The 22,461-nt window shown below is 39.8% G+C and overlaps 1 protein-coding gene across 2 annotated transcripts; it reads left to right on the top strand.

Moving 5' to 3' along the window:
* The first annotated feature begins 4,144 nt into the window (after positions 1–4,144).
* Positions 4,145–19,907, top strand: znf281a (zinc finger protein 281a). Of its 2 annotated transcripts, none has more exons than XM_046865458.1 (7): positions 4,145–4,275; positions 8,654–9,149; positions 13,249–13,350; positions 14,850–14,973; positions 16,966–17,049; positions 17,159–17,277; positions 18,140–19,907. In XM_046865458.1, exons 2-7 carry the CDS (start codon positions 8,727–8,729, stop codon positions 19,748–19,750), a joined length of 2,463 nt encoding a protein of 820 aa, XP_046721414.1. In that variant the 5' UTR covers positions 4,145–4,275; positions 8,654–8,726; the 3' UTR covers positions 19,751–19,907. The 2 variants fall into 2 exon arrangements, with proteins under 2 accessions (XP_046721414.1, XP_046721416.1); XM_046865460.1 differs by having other exon boundaries at positions 4,145–4,383.
* The last annotated feature ends 2,554 nt before the right edge of the window (positions 19,908–22,461 follow it).

The raw sequence follows: 22,461 nt of genomic DNA, 5'->3' as shown, positions 1-22,461 counted from the left end.
ATGGGGTATATCGGTAGGAGAATGCTGAGGATAGAGCCGCTAGGAAGGAGGAAAAGAGGATGACCAAAAAGGAGGTTTATTGATGTGGTGAGGGAAGACATGCAGGTAGTTGGTTTGAGGAAGATGTAAGGGACAGGGGGGTATAAAGACCGGTGATCCACTGTGGCTACACCTAAAGAGAGCAGCTGAAAAAAGAAGCAGAAGAAGAAGAAGAAGAAGAAGAAGACTGTCATTCATTTATTTAAAATACATAAAAACAAGTGTAAAAATATTATTTACAGAATATTTAATGAATATTTATATATTACATTTAATTCATATTTATATAAATGAACATAGTAAATATTTATAGCATTTAATTAAGAATTAAATATCTAATTATAAATCTAGTAACACAATAGAGATTAAAAAATAATAATAATAAGATAATAATAATAATAATAAAAATAATAATAAAAATAATAAGGAATAAATCTAACTAAATTGCTCTAATGATAGTTTCCATCATTTCTCTATGATGTTCATCAAAGAAAAAACTAAAATCTAATAAAACAGACAAAACACTGGATATTGATATCCATAAGCAAAAAATATATAATAGTAAACACAGTTTGGGTTCATTCAATGACTTGAAGGCAAGGATGCAGAAATCGCATGTGCTGGAAGTTGAATGTGGTTGAAAGATTGATAAACATAATATTTAAGTTCATAATTTGATAGCATGCAGATGATCAGATTAGATGTTGCACTTCTGTTAAGAGGTTCTGTTAAAAACCCAACACCACCAAGATTCCACTGCTGGGCCCTTTAGCAAGGCCCTCAACACTTATCTGCTCAGTTGTATAAATGAGAGTGAGATTCATTGAATTATTATTTACGCAGTGAAATTATTTTTTTCGCATATCCAAGCGATGTTAGCAGCTGGGTTCAGAGTGCAGGGTCAGGCAAGATACAGCACCCCTGAGGGTTAAGAGCCTTACTCAGGGGCCCCAAGTGTGGCAGCTAGACAATACCAGAGTTTTAACCACTGACGTGCCGAACAGTAACCCAGACCCTTAACCACTGAGCTACAACCAAATCACTTTGTATAAGAGCATCTGCCATATAAATCACAAATAAAGTATTTGCAATAAAATAGAATATAAAAATTTCTGTCTTCATTTTCACTAAATTCACTGTATAACACCATAAATGTATTTTATGAAAGAAGCTACAATACCGAGAGAAAACTGTCATAGTTGTAATAATAAATCCAAGCCCAAAATGAGAAGCTTGCTCTGTTACAGCTGAATTTTTACTAAGCTTTTAATCTTTCTCACAGTGGAGGGATAAAACATGAAGGGATGACAGACCCCCCAGATAGTCTTACTCATAGAAGACTCAAAATTGAAATAGCATTCTGGCATTTTCTTTCGGTCGTTTTCTCCCAGCAGGAACACCAGGATTTCCAAATACACACCATGGGTCCTTATTATCACCAAAATTTGTTCACAGCAGTCTCAGCAACCGTTGTTAGGATGTTGGATTTGATGATCCGAAGATGATCCTCATCCATATTAAAGCACTTGGTTTGTGGGAGCGATTTGAAGGATGTTGCTGTTGGGAGTGTGGTCTTCGTCTTCTTCCTGCTGCTTGGTGAAACAAAGAAGGTGAGAAAAAAGAGCATAACACATGGAAAAAAGCGCTGAAGATCAAAACTCAACTCACCCTGCATGCCTGGTGGGCATTCCATGATTAAAATGTGCTTCTACATGTCGTTTTACAGCTGCTTTAGCCTGAATTAATTGGCTCATTAGTCAGGCAATTAAGAAAAGCCAACCACATCTGAAAGACAGGAATGTTTCTTTTTAGAATCGATCTACAAAACCTGTCCACAATGTTTTTAAAGCAGATATTTGAACTGATGAGATCCACACTCATATCGCTGTGTTTTTTTTTTTTGAGGTTGCTTTTGATGAAAAATAATACAAGCAATACTTTTAAGTATGATAAGGAATAGTACGTACATAAAAAAAGATTATGGGTATATATATATATATATATATATATATATATATATATATATATATATATATATATATATATATATATTTTATTTATTTATTTATTTATTTTTCCTGATCTCTCGCTAATAGCACAATAGACCAAAAAATGTATAGGGAATTGTTTTTAATGGAGTTTTCTGTTGAAATAATAAAATGTATTAATAAAATTATAATTATTGAAAATAAAATTAAGTAAAATGTTAATACAGTACAGTACTGTATACAGAAATTAGCATTTTTAGGGTGGCCTCCGTTTATCACGTTTTTCTTGCAGGTGGTTTTGGAACGTAACCACCATTATATATATATATATTTACAGTATACAGTATACAGTTTTTGTCCATAGATAGATAGATAGATAGATAGATAGATAGATAGATAGATAGATAGATAGATAGATAGATAGATAGATAGATAGATAGATAGATAGATAGATAGATAGATTTTATCCTGCATGTGTCTTAAAAGCCATTAAAGGGTGTTTCCATATTTTTACAGGCACTCTATCTAGCTATATAGTTAGCTGGGAATCTATTAGGCTATATAATGCTAACAAACAAAGGATGGGAGCAAGGAATTGTGCCTGAACTCTAAATAAATAATAAGTTTCTGAGAGAATAATGAAAGAAATACAGCTTTTTATTCAACAAATGTATGTCATCATGGCTAGCAAGCATTAGGGCTAGCAAGCATCAGGGCTAGCAAACTATCAGTGTTACTGACTTATGTTTGAATATATTTTTGTACATGAATAAGTATTATTCCCAATAAGCTATTCACTTCATTTTATAGCTTTCTCTTGTTTACGCTGCTCGTAGGAGTGTCTGTTTACGTTAGAGTTTCAATCAATTTAGATTTTAGCCGTCACATCTCGTGTTGTCAGGGTCAAAGGAATCTGCCATGAGCCATTCAGAATCAGTAGTGCAGGAGCCTGTTGTTTAACCAATCAGATTACGAGTTGGCGACATTGGGGCCATTTAGCAGGCACACAATAACGTCAGCATTTTCACGTTCTTTGATTGGATGGTCAGAACGCGCTAATCAGAGTTAGCAAATCGCATGTGTAGCTTAAATATATTCACGTGGCTTTAATAGTTGTTTATTCCACAATGGCTGAGAACAAATTGATTGGGTCACAGATATACTTCCAAGGCCATTTTCAAGACGGACATTGTGAGGAAAGGTCAGCCAAAACTGCTTAAAACAGTCCTTTCCTATAGAATTTGCCATACAAAGAAAACACATAAAATGTCAAATCCCAAGGAAAGCCGTAATGCACTGAAAAAATTGCCATAAATGTACGGAAAACCATTCCGTACATTTTATGAGGTAAATATTAATGCTTCTGCTGGAGAAGATGCATGAGGGCGGTGCAGCTGTGGCTGCAGTGAAACGATACTCGTTGAATATACTGATGATACTCTGTTATAATGCATTTCTCTATAATATCGATGGCTTCTATAGTAGTGGTGTGATTATGATGGTATTAAGAGGGGGATTGTTTTGGGTAAGACAACACCGAAAGCCTAATTGTGGTCCGATATCTCGACATAATTGATGCTACACAATGCAGTTGATCATTTTCTTTAATTTTTTGTCCAAATCTTGACATTATTGTTACAATTATGGGAGTCACGTGACATAAGAACTAACGACATGCACCAGAAAATATGGGAGGTGAAGCTACTCGTTCTGTTTAGCATAATTTATAAGCATAAAATATATATATATATATATATATATATATATATATATATATATATATATATATATATATATATATTAAAATTTTTGGAAATATAGTCAAGGTTCGTGTATGTAGGCATGTTGGGGGGATCTTCTTATTGGAAAATTTAACATTTAATTCGATTCCTGAAACGAACTAAATGAACTAAATTATTCAAAAGAACCAAGTCACTGAATTGATCCGATCTTCACATCACTAGTCGCAATTGCAGCGCGCGTGCTCGTCGTGCGCGCGTGCCGTCTCCTCGCGGGACACCGTTCAGGCTTTTTTTTTTTTTGTTCCTGTGCGCGTGCGCGCGTGCGGCAGCGTGCGAGCGTTTTTTTTTCCTTTCTTTCTACCCAGAGTACTTCGCGCTGAACCAAGATGGAGGAGCGCAGCGGCCGCGGGAGAACAATGTTTAGACGCTGAAGGCAGAAACAGACGACCGTGCTGCGAGGTAGAACAAAGCAAGCACGGCCCCGAGCGAGCGGTGGTCATGACCTGGTAAGCTGAAGGGAAGAAAAGCCTCCTGCGGGAGTTTATTTCCCGGCAGAAGGAGCGAAGAAGCGGTCCGAGGGGGTCAGACAACAAAGCGCGAGCGGCTGCGCTAAGGTTAGCATTAGCATCTTAGCATGCGCGCTGAGCATCAATTGTTCGGAGGGAGAGAGTGATATAGAGAGAGTGAGAGAGAGCTGGAGAGGAGCATGGGCCGGGTTATTATTATCATCATCATCAGCTTTATTGATCCAAGGTTTGAATCATTTTCTGGTGATTTCGCAGCGTTTTGTTGGCTAGATGCGCGTGTGTGTTGTTTATCGAGCACGAGATTTGTTTGTTTCGGTGTGAGAATCAGAATGATATAATGAGATACTAATAACAAGTATAGGCTCAATCAGGGCCTTTTTTTTTATATATCTCCATAAACCTGGACATACACAACAACATAACGGGTTCCAAATGCTTTGGAAGTTCAACTCCACTCGTGATTTGCAGTGGGACTTTGTCTGTGATTCCCAAATTCCCATCCACATGCCGAATTCCCATCATCACCATCATCATCATCATCATCATCATTACGTACAATTGACGTTCCCATAAACCTCTACGAAGAGCCTTCATCACTATCAAATCCCCCAAAATCCCTTAGACTTTCAGCATAAAATAATTTTCTAGCAAGTGTTTGATTTATTTCCTATGATATTTTGGACATACTGAATTGATTGTACTGTTAGTACTTATTACATACATTGCGTGCCAAAAAGCCCAGCAGTTACAAAGAAGTAAACATGTAGGATGTTTGTTGTTTGTTTAAATGGAGCTTCTTTTCAGGGGTGCCAAAAGATATTTCCCAGGTGTGATTACAGCACATGGCATTCAGATTGTCAAGATTTTGCAAAACAAGACCTGGAAACAAGCTTATTAAAGTGCAATCGAAAACGAACCGTAAATCAATAACGATGAAGAATCTTTTTATTGTAAATACAGAGTGAAAATATTCGATTTGAGTCTGAAAAATATTCTGATGCTCCACGTTATGTCAGTTATTTTATCATAAATCCTGTGCAGCTCTTTACTCGAATATTAGAGCAGAAGAATTAAAGGAATTACGAATGGGTCATATTTTCTCGTGCGTCTTCTGGTTGCGATTGTCTTTCTTCGCACGTCGTGGTAGTTTGTCACTTTCTATCGCCGAGCATGAGCCGTGAAATGTTTGAGGTTATGACGTGCGACTAAGAAAAAAAAAGATTGTGGTTCTGCCGATTCTTTCGGTCCACGTTTGCACACGCAACTGCTTTGAATCTTATTTTTAATCAGAGTCCAGATTGTTATTGGAGTCAGACGAAGTGTATAATATATATATATATATATATATATATATATATATATATATATATATATATATATACACACTATACACACTTTTTTTTTTTTTGTCGAATGCCTGGGATATTTTCTAGTAAAATCCTTTCGAGTTCGGTGTTAATAAAAGGCACGATTCCCAGTCGGGAGTGTAGGTCAGATCGGCCAGCTGAGCTGCCAGACGTGCGCCTGGTTAAATTTGCATAGGTGAAAGTACCGTGCCCAGCCGTTGTAGTAAACAAAGCACGCCGGGTCTGCATGCAGCCGCATGAATAATTAAAGCAGCATTGAGGGGGGAAAAAAAGCCCAATCCTGCACACATTAAGCCACCATTCATCCCATTGATACATGTGAATACATTTCTCAAACACCATGCTGGCTCGTGCTATCAGTTTGCAAGAACGCTAGCTTATTTACGCATTTGGGTAATTGCCTCAGACGGACGTAGCACGTCGGAAACCTTTTTGTTTTGCCGACGACACCTGCTCGATCGTTAGAGGTAGTCAAAGCCAAAATAAATATTCGTTTGGCATGGCCACATTTAATAGGCTGAGGTGAGTATGAATTCTGGATTCTGATTTCTTGGGAGGTTTTTTTTTTTTTTTTTTTTTTTGGCTCTTCACTTTTTATCATCTTTTTAAGATTTGAACGTGAAACCTGATGAGAAGACGGAATCAGACGGATTGAAAAGAGATCCTGGGATCACATCTTTGAAGGTTATTTGCGGTATGGAAATTGGTGAAATTAAGTACAGAAAAGTGCAAGAGTATTCTACTCTCCTACTCCTGCATTATCAGGATTGATCCAGAGAATATCCCAAGAACCCAAAAACGGAGGAATTGACCCCAGATGGGACGCCATTCCCGCATTTTGGATATCTCCTGAAAGTGTATGGCGGTTTGTAGTTAGTTGTGAACTGCAGGCCTGGTTGGTGTTTGGATGATCTGATAGAAAGTTGACAGACAGGCTGGAGTGGTCTGAGTTGCTAAAGGTCACGGTCCACAAATACACTCCAACGAAGTGCACGCACACAGCGTTTTGTGTACAGCTGCCATTGCAACGCATTGATTCGATCTGGCAATGTTCCGAAATTATTTGCACCCTTGTTAAACATCCTTTGTGAGTCTTCTCCTGTATTACTTGATACGATTTGAGAGCTAATCCAGAAGTCTGAGAGCTCTCCTAAGTATTGAATCTCTCTACACTGTCCTTGCTTGTAGGCCCTTTCTTGTGATCCCCAGGGCTTGTGTGGATCAGGTCACAGGCATTAAATCTTCATGCGAGAAACTGATTTTGTGTATTCCGAGAAGTATTTTGGAACCAAGTCCCATGTCTGGTTGTATCCTCTTGTCCAAGGCAGACAGACGTCTTTTAAAACTCCTGATTCCATGTACTGTATAATCAAGTTCCCAGGAGGCAAAAAAAAAAACGAGCTGCAGATCATCACAGAACCCTCACCAAACTCTCACAGTAATGGGGATTTCCCATTTTTCTGCACCCAAAAACCGTACTGTATGTTTGCTTCGAGTTTGGAATGTTTTTTCCCCTTTCTGAGTCAATCACTCCACTCCCACTCATGTTCACGAATCTTCAGTGTTTTGTCGAGTGTCTGTAAAATGATTGACAGGAGGCCCATCGAAACACAAACAACCATTCCAGACACCAGAAGTCAGATTTTCCAGATGGGGTTTTCTCAGCCACTTAGTGCGCTTGTATCGAGGTCGTGGCTTACACTAACATTTGTTTATCGGGTTCTAAATATTTTTGTGTGACCCCCTTTAAGCTAGGGTGCCAATAATTTTGCTGACCATACATTTAGTGTGCTAACGCCGGTGTAACTTTAAACAGCAAGACATTTGCGTATATTTCCTTAGAGACTGATTTGCAGCATAAGGTGTTTTTTTTTTTTTTTTTTTTCCCTTAAATTTACATCGAGTGTATTGGTTTAGTATTCACAGAGTGTTTAATATCAGTAGTTAGTTCAGGCAGTAGTGTGTGTTATTGTTACTTCCAAGTTCACACAACAGTGTTGTAAATTTTTTTTATTTTTATTTTTTGAAAGCATGTTGCTGAAGAGAGCAAGAGCTCATGAACAGACTCACTCTTTCTCTTAGCTGAGCCATCAGATGGTGTGATTAATGCAGCTAAGTACTTAATGGCTGGATCAAAGAGCTCATGCCTGTCGGCAGCACGGCCCTGTCACGCAATCTGTTCTCATACGCACACTACTTATACTAGCACTTACTATTACTACTTATTCTTTTCAATTATTGACGTCCATCAAAAAAACATGTCCACTTGTCCTGAAACCTTCAAAGCCCAGTTATAGTAGTGTTCGTTTTATTGTTTCTCACTGGAATGTTGATGCATGATGTTGGATTGGGATGTGGAAATGCATTATGATTAGATATTTATTTATTTATTGATTGATCCATATGAATGTTATTGCTTTAAATATTTATTATTATTTCTTTAATATTTGATTTGAGTTGAATCCAAGGCACCTTTATTTCCTCCCTTCTTGTTGCACATATAATTGTGAAGATGTGGTTAAGTACAAAGGTTTAATCCGTAGCTTCTGCACCTGTTAATTAAAATGGAAATATAAATGTAAAAATCATAAATCAATTCAAATTGTTTAAAAAAGAGGTAAACACACTTGGTGTTTTCTTTGTTTTTGTTTGAAATGATCCCAAACATTGGAACCTTTTTTTATTTATTGATTTATTTATTTTAGTTTTTTTGGCCCCTGAAATCTCTCCCTGTTCCTCCCGTTTTTTTCCATCCTGCAGCATCTTCAGTGTTTACCTGTCCAGAGCGCTCCAGAGTTTAGCGGGTTGTTAAACTAAACAAATGATTTGCCTCAATGTGTTTTTTTTTTTTTTTTTTTTTTGTATTCAAATTACTCGAGTTAGGAATCATTACAGCCCTAGTGGGGGATTGCGGTGGGTTCATTCAAATATTGATTCCACCTACCTTCAAACTTTTTTTCTAACGCTGTTCCTCTTTTCTGAACTTGTAGGATGAGAGCGCTGGCCCTCTTTTGAAGACCACATCGTTTCAGCATCCCTTCGCTCTGCCCAAGCGCCTCGACCATGAGCCTTATTCAGGACAAGCTGGGAAGCGAGTTCCTGCGGCCGGGTGGGGGCATGGAGGCCAGCTTCAGTCCAGGCATGCTGATGTTCAGCCACCTGCCGCCTGTCACCAGCTTCACCCGCTTGACCGGACAGAGCGTCATGGCCGAGCTGCAGCCACACGAGCTGGTCTTGAAAAAGGAGCGCCATTCGCCCGACTGCGACGTTTCTGGAGGAGGTGGAGGACTGCTGTCTGGCCTGGGGATAATGCCAGTGACTGGTGACTACATGCCCACTATGGGCATTAAGCAGGAGAAGGTGTCGGAGCTGGACTACAGACAGCCTATGTATCCAAGCGATGATGGGCGGGGTGGCACTGAGATGCTAGAGATGACCCTCAGCAACCATCAGAACTTGCTAGCACACGACCTCAGCATGGGGAACGTAAGTGTCTGCCCCCTCAAGCATCTTCTCAATCTGTGCTTTTACAAAAAATCAGGAGAAAAAAGTGTTTGCCTGACTAAGGAGCTGAAGCTGGTTGTTGGCATTAAGCTGCAAGTTGGAAAAAGGTCTTTGTTTTATACTTTTTTCCACCAGTTTTCCTGAATGATCAGTAGGCAGCCTCGTTTTGCCCAACAGAATTTTTCAAAGCATTTTAAGGAGCCCAAGCACAAAGATCTGGAGCTCTATTATACTTTTAATACTTTGAAACAAATCAGGCACTGGGAGACTGGGTAAACAGATGGTGCTCTCTTATTGATCAGGGCAAGAGATGAACCTAGTCCACCTGATGGTGGTGCTGTGTGGAGATCTCGCTGGAGATTCCCTGTCGAGGTTCAAAACTATTCTGTAATTTGGAACTTTAACTCATTTGCATAAGCCGAAACGATCACACATTTGCGATCTATTGCCAGGATAATTGTTGTCTCTTCGCAAAGTCGTTGTCAAACTATTCAGCAGCGCCGATCCTCAATAATTATCACCGACATGATGTTTGTAACCATACAGCTGCGTGCAGTGATCAGTTCTCATGGGGCGGAGTCTCATTTACTCAAGCAGCCGTAGCTCAGGATTGATTGCAGATACTCCTGCACACGCAGGAGATGATCTACCGCAGGGTTTTAGGCCTAATTATGTATCGTATGCCTTATTGTTGCCATAGTAACAGCTCATTTGCGGGGCGCATGCTCTCTACTACTCCTTTCGTTCACATTAGCTTTTTTTTCTTTTCGTTTTTTCTTTTTTTTCTACATGCATTTCTTTTACTTTCTTTAACCCTTTTTATCTTTCTATTTTCTTTCTTTTGTACTTGTTGCTTTTTTTTTTTTGCTTTTTTCTTTTGTTCCTGCTTTCTTCATTTTTGTTTTCCTTTGCTTCATCACTTGCTGTTTTTTCTTCTTCCAGTCTCTTGTTCTGTTGCTTTCTTTCTTGCTTTCCTCCTTCCTCCCTTGCTTCCTTGCTTTCTTGCTTCCAAAACTTGTGCTTATTTCACTCATCCTTTTCCTTTATACTTTTTTCTCCCTTTATTTATAATTTATTTTTCTCTTGATTGTTTTTCTTTGTTCTTTCTTCTTTCACTGTTTTTATTTAACTTTTTCACACTTTTCTGCTGTTTTTTCTTTGTTTGTCTGCCTTTCTTTCTCTCTCATTTTTGTTTATTTCACTCATCATTTTAGTTTCCTTTCACCCTTTCTTCCTTCACACGTCTTTCTTGCTTTTGCTTTTTGAAATAGACTTTTTTTTTAACCTTTTTTTCCACACATCACTTCTCACAACACCCTGTCATTGATTTTCCTGTAATTTAATGGTACAGATGTTACTCCTTATGTGCAGGCAGGCATAAGATGTCCTTACTGAAGAATCGAATGTATAGTTAATAAATTTGGTTGTATTGTTGGTATGTTGCGATTTAACCGAGCTTCAGCGCTCACACGATGTAGAAAGGAAGAGCTGAACCCGCCTGGTATTGACCGCACAGCTCCGAGCCTGACAAAGCAATAAATCTAGAGAGAGGATCCGGAGCTGTTAAATATAAACCTCTTTCTCTGGGAACAGTGATGTCACCCAGCTTCCGTTAGCATCAATGAGGAGGTTTGGCCAAACCGGCAGTGACATGTAGAGGAATGCGTACACACGCGCACACAAAGCTCTTGGCAAGCTCACGAGAAAACAAATTGTGAGATTACGCGTTCAGTGCTGAGAGACTCGAGTCGTCTGCAGACGGCTGCGTGAAAACGAGGCTCTGAGCAGCTGCTGCTTTGTGCTTCAGCCGCTGGCAGCTGACTCATTTCACATTCACGAGGGGAAAAAAAAAAACCAGACATTTGTGCAGCTCAGTACTGACTCAGAGATGAAGAGGAGGAGGAAGAGCATGATTTCGGGGTGGGGGGGAGTTCTGATTTATTATTAAATCTTGCTAATCCTAATGGCTCTCATCTGTTCAAGGTGTGTGTGTGTGTGTGTGTGTGTGTGTGTGTGTGTGTGTGTGTGTGTGTGTGTGTGTGTGTGTGTGTGTGTGTGTGTGTGTGTTCGTGTTCGTGTTCGTGTTCGTGTTCTGGTTAATTTTCCATGCAGTGTCCAGGCTGCAGTTGAGGAGGAAATGAATGAAGCCGAGTTTGTTTCGGCTGCTCGCTGCTTAATTTAGTCCAGAAAACTTCTGATATTTCCTTCTACTTCCTCTCGCTTCCTGCTTGTTCCTTTTTTATTTCTCGCTCTTTTTTTTTTCTCTGTCTTTGTTCTTTCTTTCTTTCTTTCTTTCTTTCTCTCTTCTCTTCTCTTTACTCTCTACTCTGTTTGTTTTTCTTGTTTACGGCTTTCTTGCTTTATAGTTTTTAAGGCTGCAACTAATTATTGCTTATTCTAACTACATTGAACCCTAATTCATGATATTTATGTATAGAATTGTGAAGATGTAATCATCTAGAATATTTGTTTAATTTCGTATAATATTTAAATGACTTATGCATAAATTAAATATGCAAACATTGAAAACAAGCATTTGAACGTACAGACAGTTTACACAATAACACTTTATTAAACTGTACCATTTTTCTCATGAGATTTATACAGTTTGTGCTGCTGTTTCGCCCTCATCCGTGACACCAGTGCGTTTTCTTTTCCTGCTGCCGGTTGACCCTGTTACCCTTCGCCATTTCGCGGGCGGTTGTATTGTCTTGCCGTCACGCAAAACCGTAACCTGAGCAGCCCAACTAATCGATAACGGCGTTCGTTGACCGAAGATTATTATCGATTTTATCGATTAGTTGTTGCAGCCTTAATTGTTTTTTCTTTCTTGCTTGCTTGGTTTCGCTTTTTCTCACTTTTATTCTTTTGTTCTTTCCTTTTGTGCTTATTTCTTTATTTCCTTCCCTCCCCTGTTTTTTCCTTTTAGACTCATTTCTCTTGCTGTTTTATCTCTGCATTTATTCTTTCACTCCTGCTCATTTTTCTGCTCTGTCATACTTGCTTGCTTTCTGTCTCTTTTGTTCTTTCGCTTTTTTTTTTTTATTTTATTTTCCTTTCACACCTTTTCCAGGTTTCGTCATTTATTATGCTTTCCTCTTTTTGTATTTTATTCTTTCACTCCTTCTTTTGCTCGTTGTTTCCCTCTGTTTTTGTCATTTATTCCTTCTTTTGCTCTAATTCCTTTTCTTTTGCTCTTATATTTCCTGTCTACTTTTGTGAATTTTTTTGTGAAATACTTTCTTTCTTTCTTCCTTTTCTTCCTCCCATCCTTTGTTAATTTTCAAGCTCACTCCTTTTATAAATGTCTGTTTTGCTTTTTAATACTCATTAATACTCTATTAAAATTCTGCCCACATTATTTCTCTTCTTTTTCTTGATCCTCTTGTCTGTATTTTTTTTCTTTGATCTTTATTTTATTTATTTTTCTCCCATACTTTCATTCCTTCCGTGTGTGTGTGTTTTTGTCTCTTCATGGCCCCGGGGCATGGGTTAAGCCTGTGAGTGAGAGTATATTACAGATGAGTGGTGTGAAAGGCAGACTGAGAGGAGCGTCATTAAGTGGTGCGGCTCTTTGTTATTGGGGACGAGCTGTTCGATTATTCAGGGATGGAGATGGAAACCTCGTCCGTCTGCTCGCAGCTGCTGAATAATCCCACCGCTCCTCTCCATCCACACCGAGCAGACTCGCTCGAGTCACACGGGTCCTCAGGGGAAACATTCTGGGGCTGTAAATAAAAGTTTATTACTCTGCCTTCTGCCACACACACACACACATGCATAGTAATAATCTTGATGCCCATAAAGTCCTGGGGTAACCTTGCTATGTGCGTGATGAGCACAAGTGTAATATTACTGCGTATGAATTAATAATTTTATTTATTTATTGATTTTATTTATTTAATAGTTTATTTTAATTATTTATTAATTTATTTTTAACGAGCTGCTTCTTCACACGTCTGGGTGAAAACAGACATTTTTTTTTTTCCTTCTCCTCCTGCCTCTTTTTCTTTTTCTCCATCATGATGATGTATGTTAATCTTTTCTTTCTGCTTTGCTCCTCTCTTTTGTTATCCCGCAGCTGTCGGGGAGGCTGGGAAAGGACTCCTCGGGGAGGAAAGGTCGAAGGTCAAATGGTGACGGACAGGAGGGCAAGACGCGGCGGAAACGAGGCGAATCAAAGGTTCGTGTGCTCTGGAGCTGCCACATTGGAGCTGCCACTGGAGCTGCCACTGCTTTTTCACACTATATAGCGTTTGATATGTATACACACATATATAGTAGAAATTGAGAATCAGTCGAACACTTCTTTCAATTCAAAGATGTTACTAATAATTGCCTTATCTTGAATGTTATTTTCCCCCTCCACACACACACACACACACACACACACACTCACTCATGCATCTGTCAGTCCACCTGTCTCGCTGACCACACAAACGTTTATTTGCATTTCTTCTCAGTATTGATTGCAGTTGAATTTACACATCTGATTCATATTTGAATATTAAAATCGAGGCTTAATATTCGAGATTGCACAATACTCCTCTTCCTTTATTGATCGTGATACTAAAACCCTGACTATCAACCTCGATTAACTGACTGCCAATAAAAAATAAATTTTTGATCTATTAAGCTTTTATATACTTTTTATGCGAGTCGGTTTTTTTTAACTGCAGCTTTTTAATTTAATTAAGAAGTACAGGGGGGGAAAAACTATCTATAAACATGATTCATGCCAAACTGTGCTTTCACACTGAAATCATTTCCGTTGAAAATATAAATATACAAAATCAATGCTAAGAAATAAAGTGCTGTAGAATCTACCAATTTTTGCATTATATCTCTTCTAGGAAATCTACCCATTGAGGCACACTTACACGTTCCCTTCATTTGCCTTAATGGACATTCGTGGAATTTGATTCGATTTCATTCTGATGCTGAACCATTTTGCTGGCCATATACTGTGTTTGAACCAGTCCCATAAAAACGCCACCTGCAGACTTGCTTGTGCCAAAACCATTCCACCGCGGTGCCATTAAAACGCAGCACATACCTGCCAATGATTATGGCAAAAAAGAAATAAAAAATCTGTGACTTAATCTGTAAATTATGAGACCACGAGAGTAAAGCGCTCACGAGTTTCAGCGCTAAAGTTTGTTCTATTGCACCAAAGCGGGATGGCTTTTGGCTGAAGCGAGTCTGCAGGTGGCGTTTTATGGGACTTGTTCAAACACGGTTTATGGCTGCGACGATCGTTTAGAATTGGAATGAAATTGAATTACATTTCACGAATGCAGAGTCTGACAGATTACAGGAAAATGCAAACAGTGTTCCTGGGGCACCGAATAATTTTTATGTTGGAGGGGGTTAGCGGAGAGGTCAGGCCATGATGAGAGGGCAAAGTGAACTCTTACCCAAAGGTCTATGGGTAGAGTAATGTGTCCCTTGCTTGTCTTTTTACATTCTTTCTCAGCATTTCTTCTTTTCTCATTCTTGCTTCTCAATCCTATGGACCTGAGCTTTACAGCCAAATCGGAAAAAATGTTTTCATGTATTGGAGCTCAATAGAAATGAATGCATTAAAGCTTTTAGAAGGATCTTCCTTTAATAAGGGGGGTGTGTGTGCGCTTTTTAATGAGTTGTAAGTGTTGCTGATTTACCTTCTCTCACCTCACCTAGCACATGTTGCTGGATCCTGATGGAGGGACGGTGTCTCCCAGCTCCAAACCGCACATCTGTGAGCACTGCAGCGCAGCCTTTCGCAGCTCCTACCATCTCCGCAGACATGTCCTCATACACACAGGTTAGCTCTCGCTATGCTTCACAATGGTCACCAGTGTGTTGATGACCTGCACTGTTTTAGGGAAGAATCGCAGGTTGACGATTTAACACCACACATGCTCAGCCAGGGTTTCTGCGAAGTCTTAAAATGTAAAAATCCAACATTTTGGCCTAAATAATGCTCACATTTGCTAGGTCTTTATTTTTTGCTACCTTTAATGCTCAGTGAAATGCTCCCGCAGGACTTGAGCTCTCATTTATTTTTTCACCAGTCCAAATATAATTTGCTGTATTACAACTACAAATGAGACCAACAACCAATCAGCTTTATTTGTGCAAATCTCTTACATCTATAACTCAGATTTTATTTTACCGCTATGGTAAATGCAAGTTTAGCGATACTTGGCTTGTAAAAGGGTCTTAAAAAGTCTGAAATTTGATTTGGTGAAACCTGCAGAAACCCTGACATCTCAGTAACAAGCATCTTTATTAATGTTTAACATACTAGAAACTACTAGGAATACTGTTCATACCCCACCTTAACACAGGGTGGCGCAGGCGAAGTTGCTGACTGGGATGTCGACAATTGTTTGGAACCAGTGTTCTTTTAAAACCCCTTAAAGTAATAATGGAGCAGTGGAGTGGTGCACAACATGCGTTGCTGTACAAAACTATTATTAGAATTGTGTTAATGGAATGGGAATTTCAGTATCATTACCAGTTAGGATGTCATGATCTTGTCTTGTCTGCTTAAGCGATTACAACATGGGTAATTTCGAAGAAACGGCTCAACACTACGATAAACTTGTAGTGACATTGAAATTCCCTTTGCTCTGCACTTTTACCATATTTATTAAAGGCTTTTACAGTAAACGCTTGTCCTTCCCCACTTATATCTATCGGCAAGAGGGTTTTAAACAAGCTCACACTCGTTCCAAATACCCCAGGGTCAACATCTCCTCCTAGTTCCAAAATTTGCCGTTTCCCTGCATTTCATCATCCAGCCAGTTCCAGGCAGCTCTCAAACTGATCACTGACACTGAACTGTAACTACTGAATCTCCATAATACATTTTTTTTTTTTTATTTCTAGTCTGATTATTATTGTAAACAAATGCTCAAATGATTTAATTTAATTGTGTAACGTTCCCTGACATTTCCTACTTTCATGCAAAGTAGCTCAGTCAGGATCATTATTTACTCTTATGAACACTTCATTAGCTGAAAGACGCTAACGGCTAATAGGTGGTCCTCGTGGATCGCTCTGTCATCCCGGTTTCATTTAAGAAACAAGCTGAAAATCTTATTAGGAAATTATTAAATGTTTGAAGAGTCACTGCGAGTGAGTCATAAACTTTGAGGCAGTTCGGTTCCACTTCATTTTGCTTCAATGTTAGGAATTTATTATTGATCAGTGGGTGGGTGTTGATCTCTTTATAATCATAAATACTACAATCTGAATCCTGAAAGCTTTTGTTTGGTTTGAAGGATGTCTTTTTTTAGAAGAAAATAAGCACGCATGATTAGAGGTGGATTTTACCTATAGCTAGGTTGGATCATGCTAGATGATAACCGATTTTTAAAAATGGATTAATGAATCCATTAAGTGGATTAGTTGAAAAATAAAATGGATAGTTTTTAAAATACATGATAAAAAACAAAACAAAAAACACCATGTAAAATAGTACTGGACTTGATTAAAAAAAAAAAAAATAAACAGTAAATCATGAAAATGTGCTAAATTAAATGTATATTAATAAATATTGATGAAAATAAGATACTTTTTGTTTCAGTTTAAATGCATCACTACAAATAAAAAAAATTGTTTTTATTCAAAACAAATTTAAAAACAAAAACACCAAGTAAACAGTACTTGTCATCCGTGATTCGCCTCTAGAGGCCGCTCACGTGCTGTGTAACGCAACCCAGAAAAACTATGGGTTAGTATGAATTTTTGCCAATCTGTCGACCTCCTATACATGACTAGCTCTCACATGTTGCTCTGTCTATTTCAGGTGAAAGGCCTTTCCGGTGTAATCAGTGTAATATGAGCTTCATTCAGAAATACCTCCTGCAGAGACACGAGAAAATACACAGCGGTAAGTGTGCTATATTCTCTCTCTTTTACTTCTAATTGATTACAACGGTCCTGCTGGGGGGTGAACAAACGTGTGATTTGAATAATTTCCTATCTTATTTTCTGTGCAGGAGAGAAGCCTTTTAGCTGTGACCAGTGCAACATGCGCTTCATTCAGAAATACCACATGGAGAGACACAAACGGACACACAGTGGAGAAAAGCCATACAAGTGTGACACCTGCCAACAGGTAACCCTCAGTTCTAGAATGAAAAAGAGCTGCAATTTTTGTGTTTTTTAACACACATCCTTGGTGCCAGTGCATAGAACTTGACCGATTTGGGGATTTTACTGATACCAAGAGCTAGTTGCAAGACAGCCGATTGATCAACCAATAGTTTTTAAAATGAATACTAGAGAAAGAAAGCAGAAAAGAACACTCCATGTGAACTAGTACTGAACGTTATTACAAAAATATAAAAAAAAACTACTGAATCATGAAAATGTGGTAAATCAACTAAATATGAATGTATTAAATATGAATGAATATTGAGAGAAAATAAGACGCATTCAGAGATGCATTCAAACTGAATAAAAAAAGTTACTTTAATTAAATACAAACCATTAAACTCAAAATGAGTAAAAAGACAGTAAAAATTGCAAACAGGGAAAACTTAACTAGTCTTTAAATAAATCATGGCCTCTCAGTTCTAGTACTATTTTAATATTCGATGAAATAATAGAGAAAGCAGAGCTGGTGTGCATGGTGTCCAGTGAGTCAAAACAAACTGCACGTGATGTCAGCAATTCGCCTCTAGTACTGTATAATGGCAGCCGACGCAACCCTGAAAAACTATCGGTGTTGATTTTTGCCGACACGGAATCAACCAACGGTGCCGATCGCCAGCAAAACCAAAGAAATCGGTCAACATCTACCAGTGCATAATGGACAAGCTATAGGAACTTTGCGGTTTCTCTGTGAGGTGATGTGCTGCATGTTTTTCTTGTTCGATTTATGCTCTAAAACTTTAATAATGTAGGAAAAAACAGGAACTTCCATGTTTTGTGGATGTTCCATTACATTTATATCTTTTATATCTGTGCCTCCCCAGTATTTTTCCAGGACAGACCGGTTGTTGAAGCACAAGCGGGCATGCGGAGAAGGCATAAAGAAGGATTTGGATGGGGTTGAGATGGAGCTGGGCAGCGAGGCCCATGGTAGGCATGGCAGCTACACAATCACTCAGGGAAAAGTGACCACACCAGGCCGCAAACGGGGCAAGTCCAAAAATGGTGGTGAGGGTGGCAAACGGAAGAGGACGTCAGGGCCCTCGCATGGTCAGGGGACAGAGGAGTACGGCCTGCACGATTTTAACACTGTGGACAACCATGGACTCTCGCTATCATCAACATCAGCATCCCATCCAGGCTCCAGCATACACAGAGAAACGGTGCCAGCACCCAAAATGGCTTTTAAAAAGGGCCACAGGAAAGCCTCGGAGAAAAACGTCCAATCCAAGCCTGACTCCATGGAGCTGACTGGTGGTGCTAGCATGGATGACATGGACCTCCTCCAGAGCCACAAAGCAGGCCAGGGTATCAGCAACAACATTGGCAACTATGACGATGCCATGCAGTTTCTGAAGAAGCGGCGATACCTACATTCGCCCAGTAATGGCGGGGTAGTGGGTGGAGCATCCGGTTATGACGTTGGGGTCAACCACTTGCAGCCCCAGCCAGTAGTTGTTCAGGGCATTGTTTCTGGAATAATGGATGGAGACACCACGCTGGGACTCCTTGACTCATCACCTCTGGTCGACATCAAACCTGACAAGTCCGTGATCCCGGATGAAGTGCTCCAAAGCCTCCTGGAACACTATGGCCACAAGCCTGATGTGACCTTTGACTTATCTGACCCACATCCTGTGGAACTGGAGCATGGCACAGCCGAGGGTGTTGACCCATTGGGTGTTGCGAGCAGCCCAGGAGGTGGGGATAAGACGTCCTTAATGCACGAGTACTCTCGTTTCCTCCTGCAGGCTCTCGAGAGGACGAGTCACAGCGGAGGCTTTGTTCTTGGGCCGACATCCTCCTCATCCCCCTCCTCTTCCTCATCCAGCGCCGTAGCTTCTTACTCCACATACACCAACTCGCCTCTGGAGTTTTCCTTTGGCCTCCCAGTGTCCTCGTCCTCCTCCTCTTCATCTCCGACACTCAATTCCTCTGTGCCAAAGACACACTTTGGCTTGTTGGGGAGCTCGTCGCCGTCACAGGGCTTCCATCTGAGCAGTCTGGAGCCCTCGGCACACTCCCAGCATTCCCAGCAGCCTCAGCCACAACAGCAGCAGCAGCAGCAGCAGCTTACCCCATCCCAGGAGCTGACTGAACATCTGGAGAAACAACACACCAACTCTCCTCCTGCTCCTCCACACACCCCTAACTCAAGCGCCTACCAGCTCCCGCATCCAACCACTGACCTCAGCAACCAGAAAGATGGCCAGGGCCCCAAAAATGGCACCACCGGCTTCTTGATGGTTCCGGCCAAAGGCTCGTATCAGATCGAGAACTTTGCTCAGGCGTTTGGGAGGCAGTTTAAAGGAGGGCACAGGCCTTTGGTGTACGGTACAGACTCGGGCACAGACGTGGAGCAATTCTCAGGGTACAGCAGCCTTCTGGCCAGCGTGAGCGACACCAAAAGCCCACAAAGCCAAAGCTACAACTGATCTGGCTGCACAGCTTCTGCTTATTCATTTTTGTCTTTTGTATCACTGTTGTTATTATTATTGTTATTATTATTAATTATTTAGTTTTATTTTATTATTATTTTTGTAATGCGTTTTTCGTAATGATCTCATTGCCATTTATAAAAAAAAAAAAAAGACCCCCGGTTGGCTCATGAAGCCAAAATGAAATGCAAATTAAGTATTTTTATTTTTGTGAATTTATTTCCTTTTTGGAAGGAAAGGTGAATTTAGTATTTTTTTCCTCTTTCGTAGTGTCATAGAGACTGCTCAGTTCATCGACCGAACAACACCATGAAGCAAAAATAGAGTAGTGGCGAACTTTCCGAAGTTCCCCCATTCTTTTTTTTTTTTTTTTTTTTTTTTTTTGTTTGTAACATAACTTTGAGGTAGAAATGGCAGGGAGTAGCCCAGAAAAGTTGAGGGGGAACCTAAAACATGGTCTGTTACAAGATTGAAAGTATTACTCAGGTAAAAATGTGTAAAGGTGTACAGGAGAATTATATCAGAGGGGCAGCAATAATGCATTGAAGAGGTGGACACTTTGCAAACATCTTTTATTTTTATTATTTTTAATCCTTTTTTTTTTTTTTTGAGTGCGACACATAAAGAGACTAAACTGCTGCCTGCTCTGTTTCACTGACAACACTTTCCACTTAGCTGTATAGAGATTATGGTACTTTTATGTCAATGTGAAAAGCTCACATTCTCGTTTCAATAAGGGCCATATATATTTATAAGAATATCTATATGTACAATACCATATGTAACCTTTCTGGGGAACGGCGGGTGATACCGGGGTACACAGTTAAGAGGGGGAAAGGGATGTGCCTGTGCATGCTCTTTCCTCTTTCTCCTTCGCCAAATCTCCCACCCCAGTTTTTTAATCTCTCTCTGTTTAGTTTTTGCTTTTATTTTTCGAAATTTCTGTCGCCCTTGGAAAGCAGAGCCAGGGGTTGCTCACAAGAGGGCGCCGTGTGTACGTACGCGAGTGCCTCTCAGCACACACCAGCTCATAGGACTATGCTGTGCCTCTTTCACCCCCTGTCTTTTACCCAGCCCTCTTCCTCATCTCGGAAAAAAACGAAGAGTCCAGTCGAGCACTTTGAACCTGTTCGATTTTCATACAGGATGTCCTTTCTGTAACAGTGGGCATGCAATTTAAAAAATATGTTCAGAAGCCTGGTGATTGGGGGGAAAAAGGACAAGGAAGGTGTTTTAGTAACCATGGGTGGATTTGGGTGGGGGGTGGAGGGGTTATGCAGATATGAGAGGTCTTACATTTCTAGCATGGATTAGTGAATGGGGAGGGGTTGTTTTGTGTGTCTGAAGCGTGCTTTTTTAAAATTTTATTTGTATTTATTTTTTTTAATGAAACCTTAATTCTTTTTGGACTTCTGGATGTATGTAGGGCAGAGCCTACAGCTGGAGGGAATACAATTTTCTTTAGTAGTATTGGATCTGGGGAAATTATGTCGAGTCTAAACGGCCCCCTCTTAAAAAACGCTGTGATTTTTATTTGTTTTTTTCACTGGGCAGGCGAGCCAAAAAAAAAAAGAAGAAAAAGAATTCAAAACAACCATTTCACAGTGCTGAAACTGTGTGAGCATGCAGGGTGAAGTATTACCTTCAACTACATTTCATCTTTTTTTTTTTTTTTTTTTGTACCGAATAATTTAAGTATTATTATTATTATTTTTTTTTTATTTTAATAAGTGCATTGTCTTCCGCCGCTTCTGTTGGCTGTCTCTGTTCTCTGATCACAAATCAGTTTTTATTTGACAACCCCCCACGCGCGCGCGCGTACACACACACACACACACACACACACACACACACACACACACACACACACACACCACCCACCCACCCATCAGTACAGTTCTTTCATATGCACCTACTGATTTCTTCAGCCTGAACCCTCTGAAGGCAGATATCATGGGGGGGGGAAAAAGAAAGTGACCACTAAAACCAAGTACTGTGTTTGTAGCAACTCGTATGGCTGTTCTCAATAACTGATCCTCATAGCTGATTGCTTTTATACCTCATATCACTCATGACACAAGCAGGGATACAGGACAGATCGAGACGTGCATGTAGCAGGGACGGTTTGGCTTTAGTAAAGAAAAGTCTCACTTTTTTTTTTCTTTTTTTTTCTGTATTTTCAGGTTTACTCAGTCTGTACAGAGAAAGCCTTGCAGAGAGCGAGACTTGCCGAAACTTGAATGTGAATTAGCGGGGGAAGAAATCCACCCTGAACAACTTGCATATCAAGTTCAAAAAAGCGCTTCAGTGGCGTCACAGTTTGCTACATGACCCATATTTCTGTTGGATTACCTGCTTATAATTGTGTAGTTGGAGCAGTCATCTTTATTAAGTGATGCCTTTGGACACATTTTGATGACTTTCTGTTAAATCAGGGGCACTTGTCATCCTTTAGGTCATGTCAAAGTGCTTTTATTTTTCCCATAACCCTTATCCATTAAGGTTAGGATCCGTGAAACTTCTGTTCAACTCGGTTTTAACTGCGCTCGAAATGTCGACTGGTGACCATAGAGCTGCACACAACGCCGCAGGAATGGCAAATCCTGCAACACCAAGCAACAGCAAAACCCCACGATCGTTAAAGATATCGCAGGTTTTAATGCTTGCATAGTTTCAGGGCGGAGTTTTGGATGAATTATGGCACTGAG

Source organism: Silurus meridionalis, chromosome 14, assembly GCF_014805685.1.
Source record: "Silurus meridionalis isolate SWU-2019-XX chromosome 14, ASM1480568v1, whole genome shotgun sequence".
In the NCBI taxonomy this organism is placed as follows: domain Eukaryota; kingdom Metazoa; phylum Chordata; class Actinopteri; order Siluriformes; family Siluridae; genus Silurus; species Silurus meridionalis.
The sequence above is the reverse complement of the archived record's forward strand: the minus strand, read 5'-3'. Positions and strand labels throughout refer to the sequence as shown.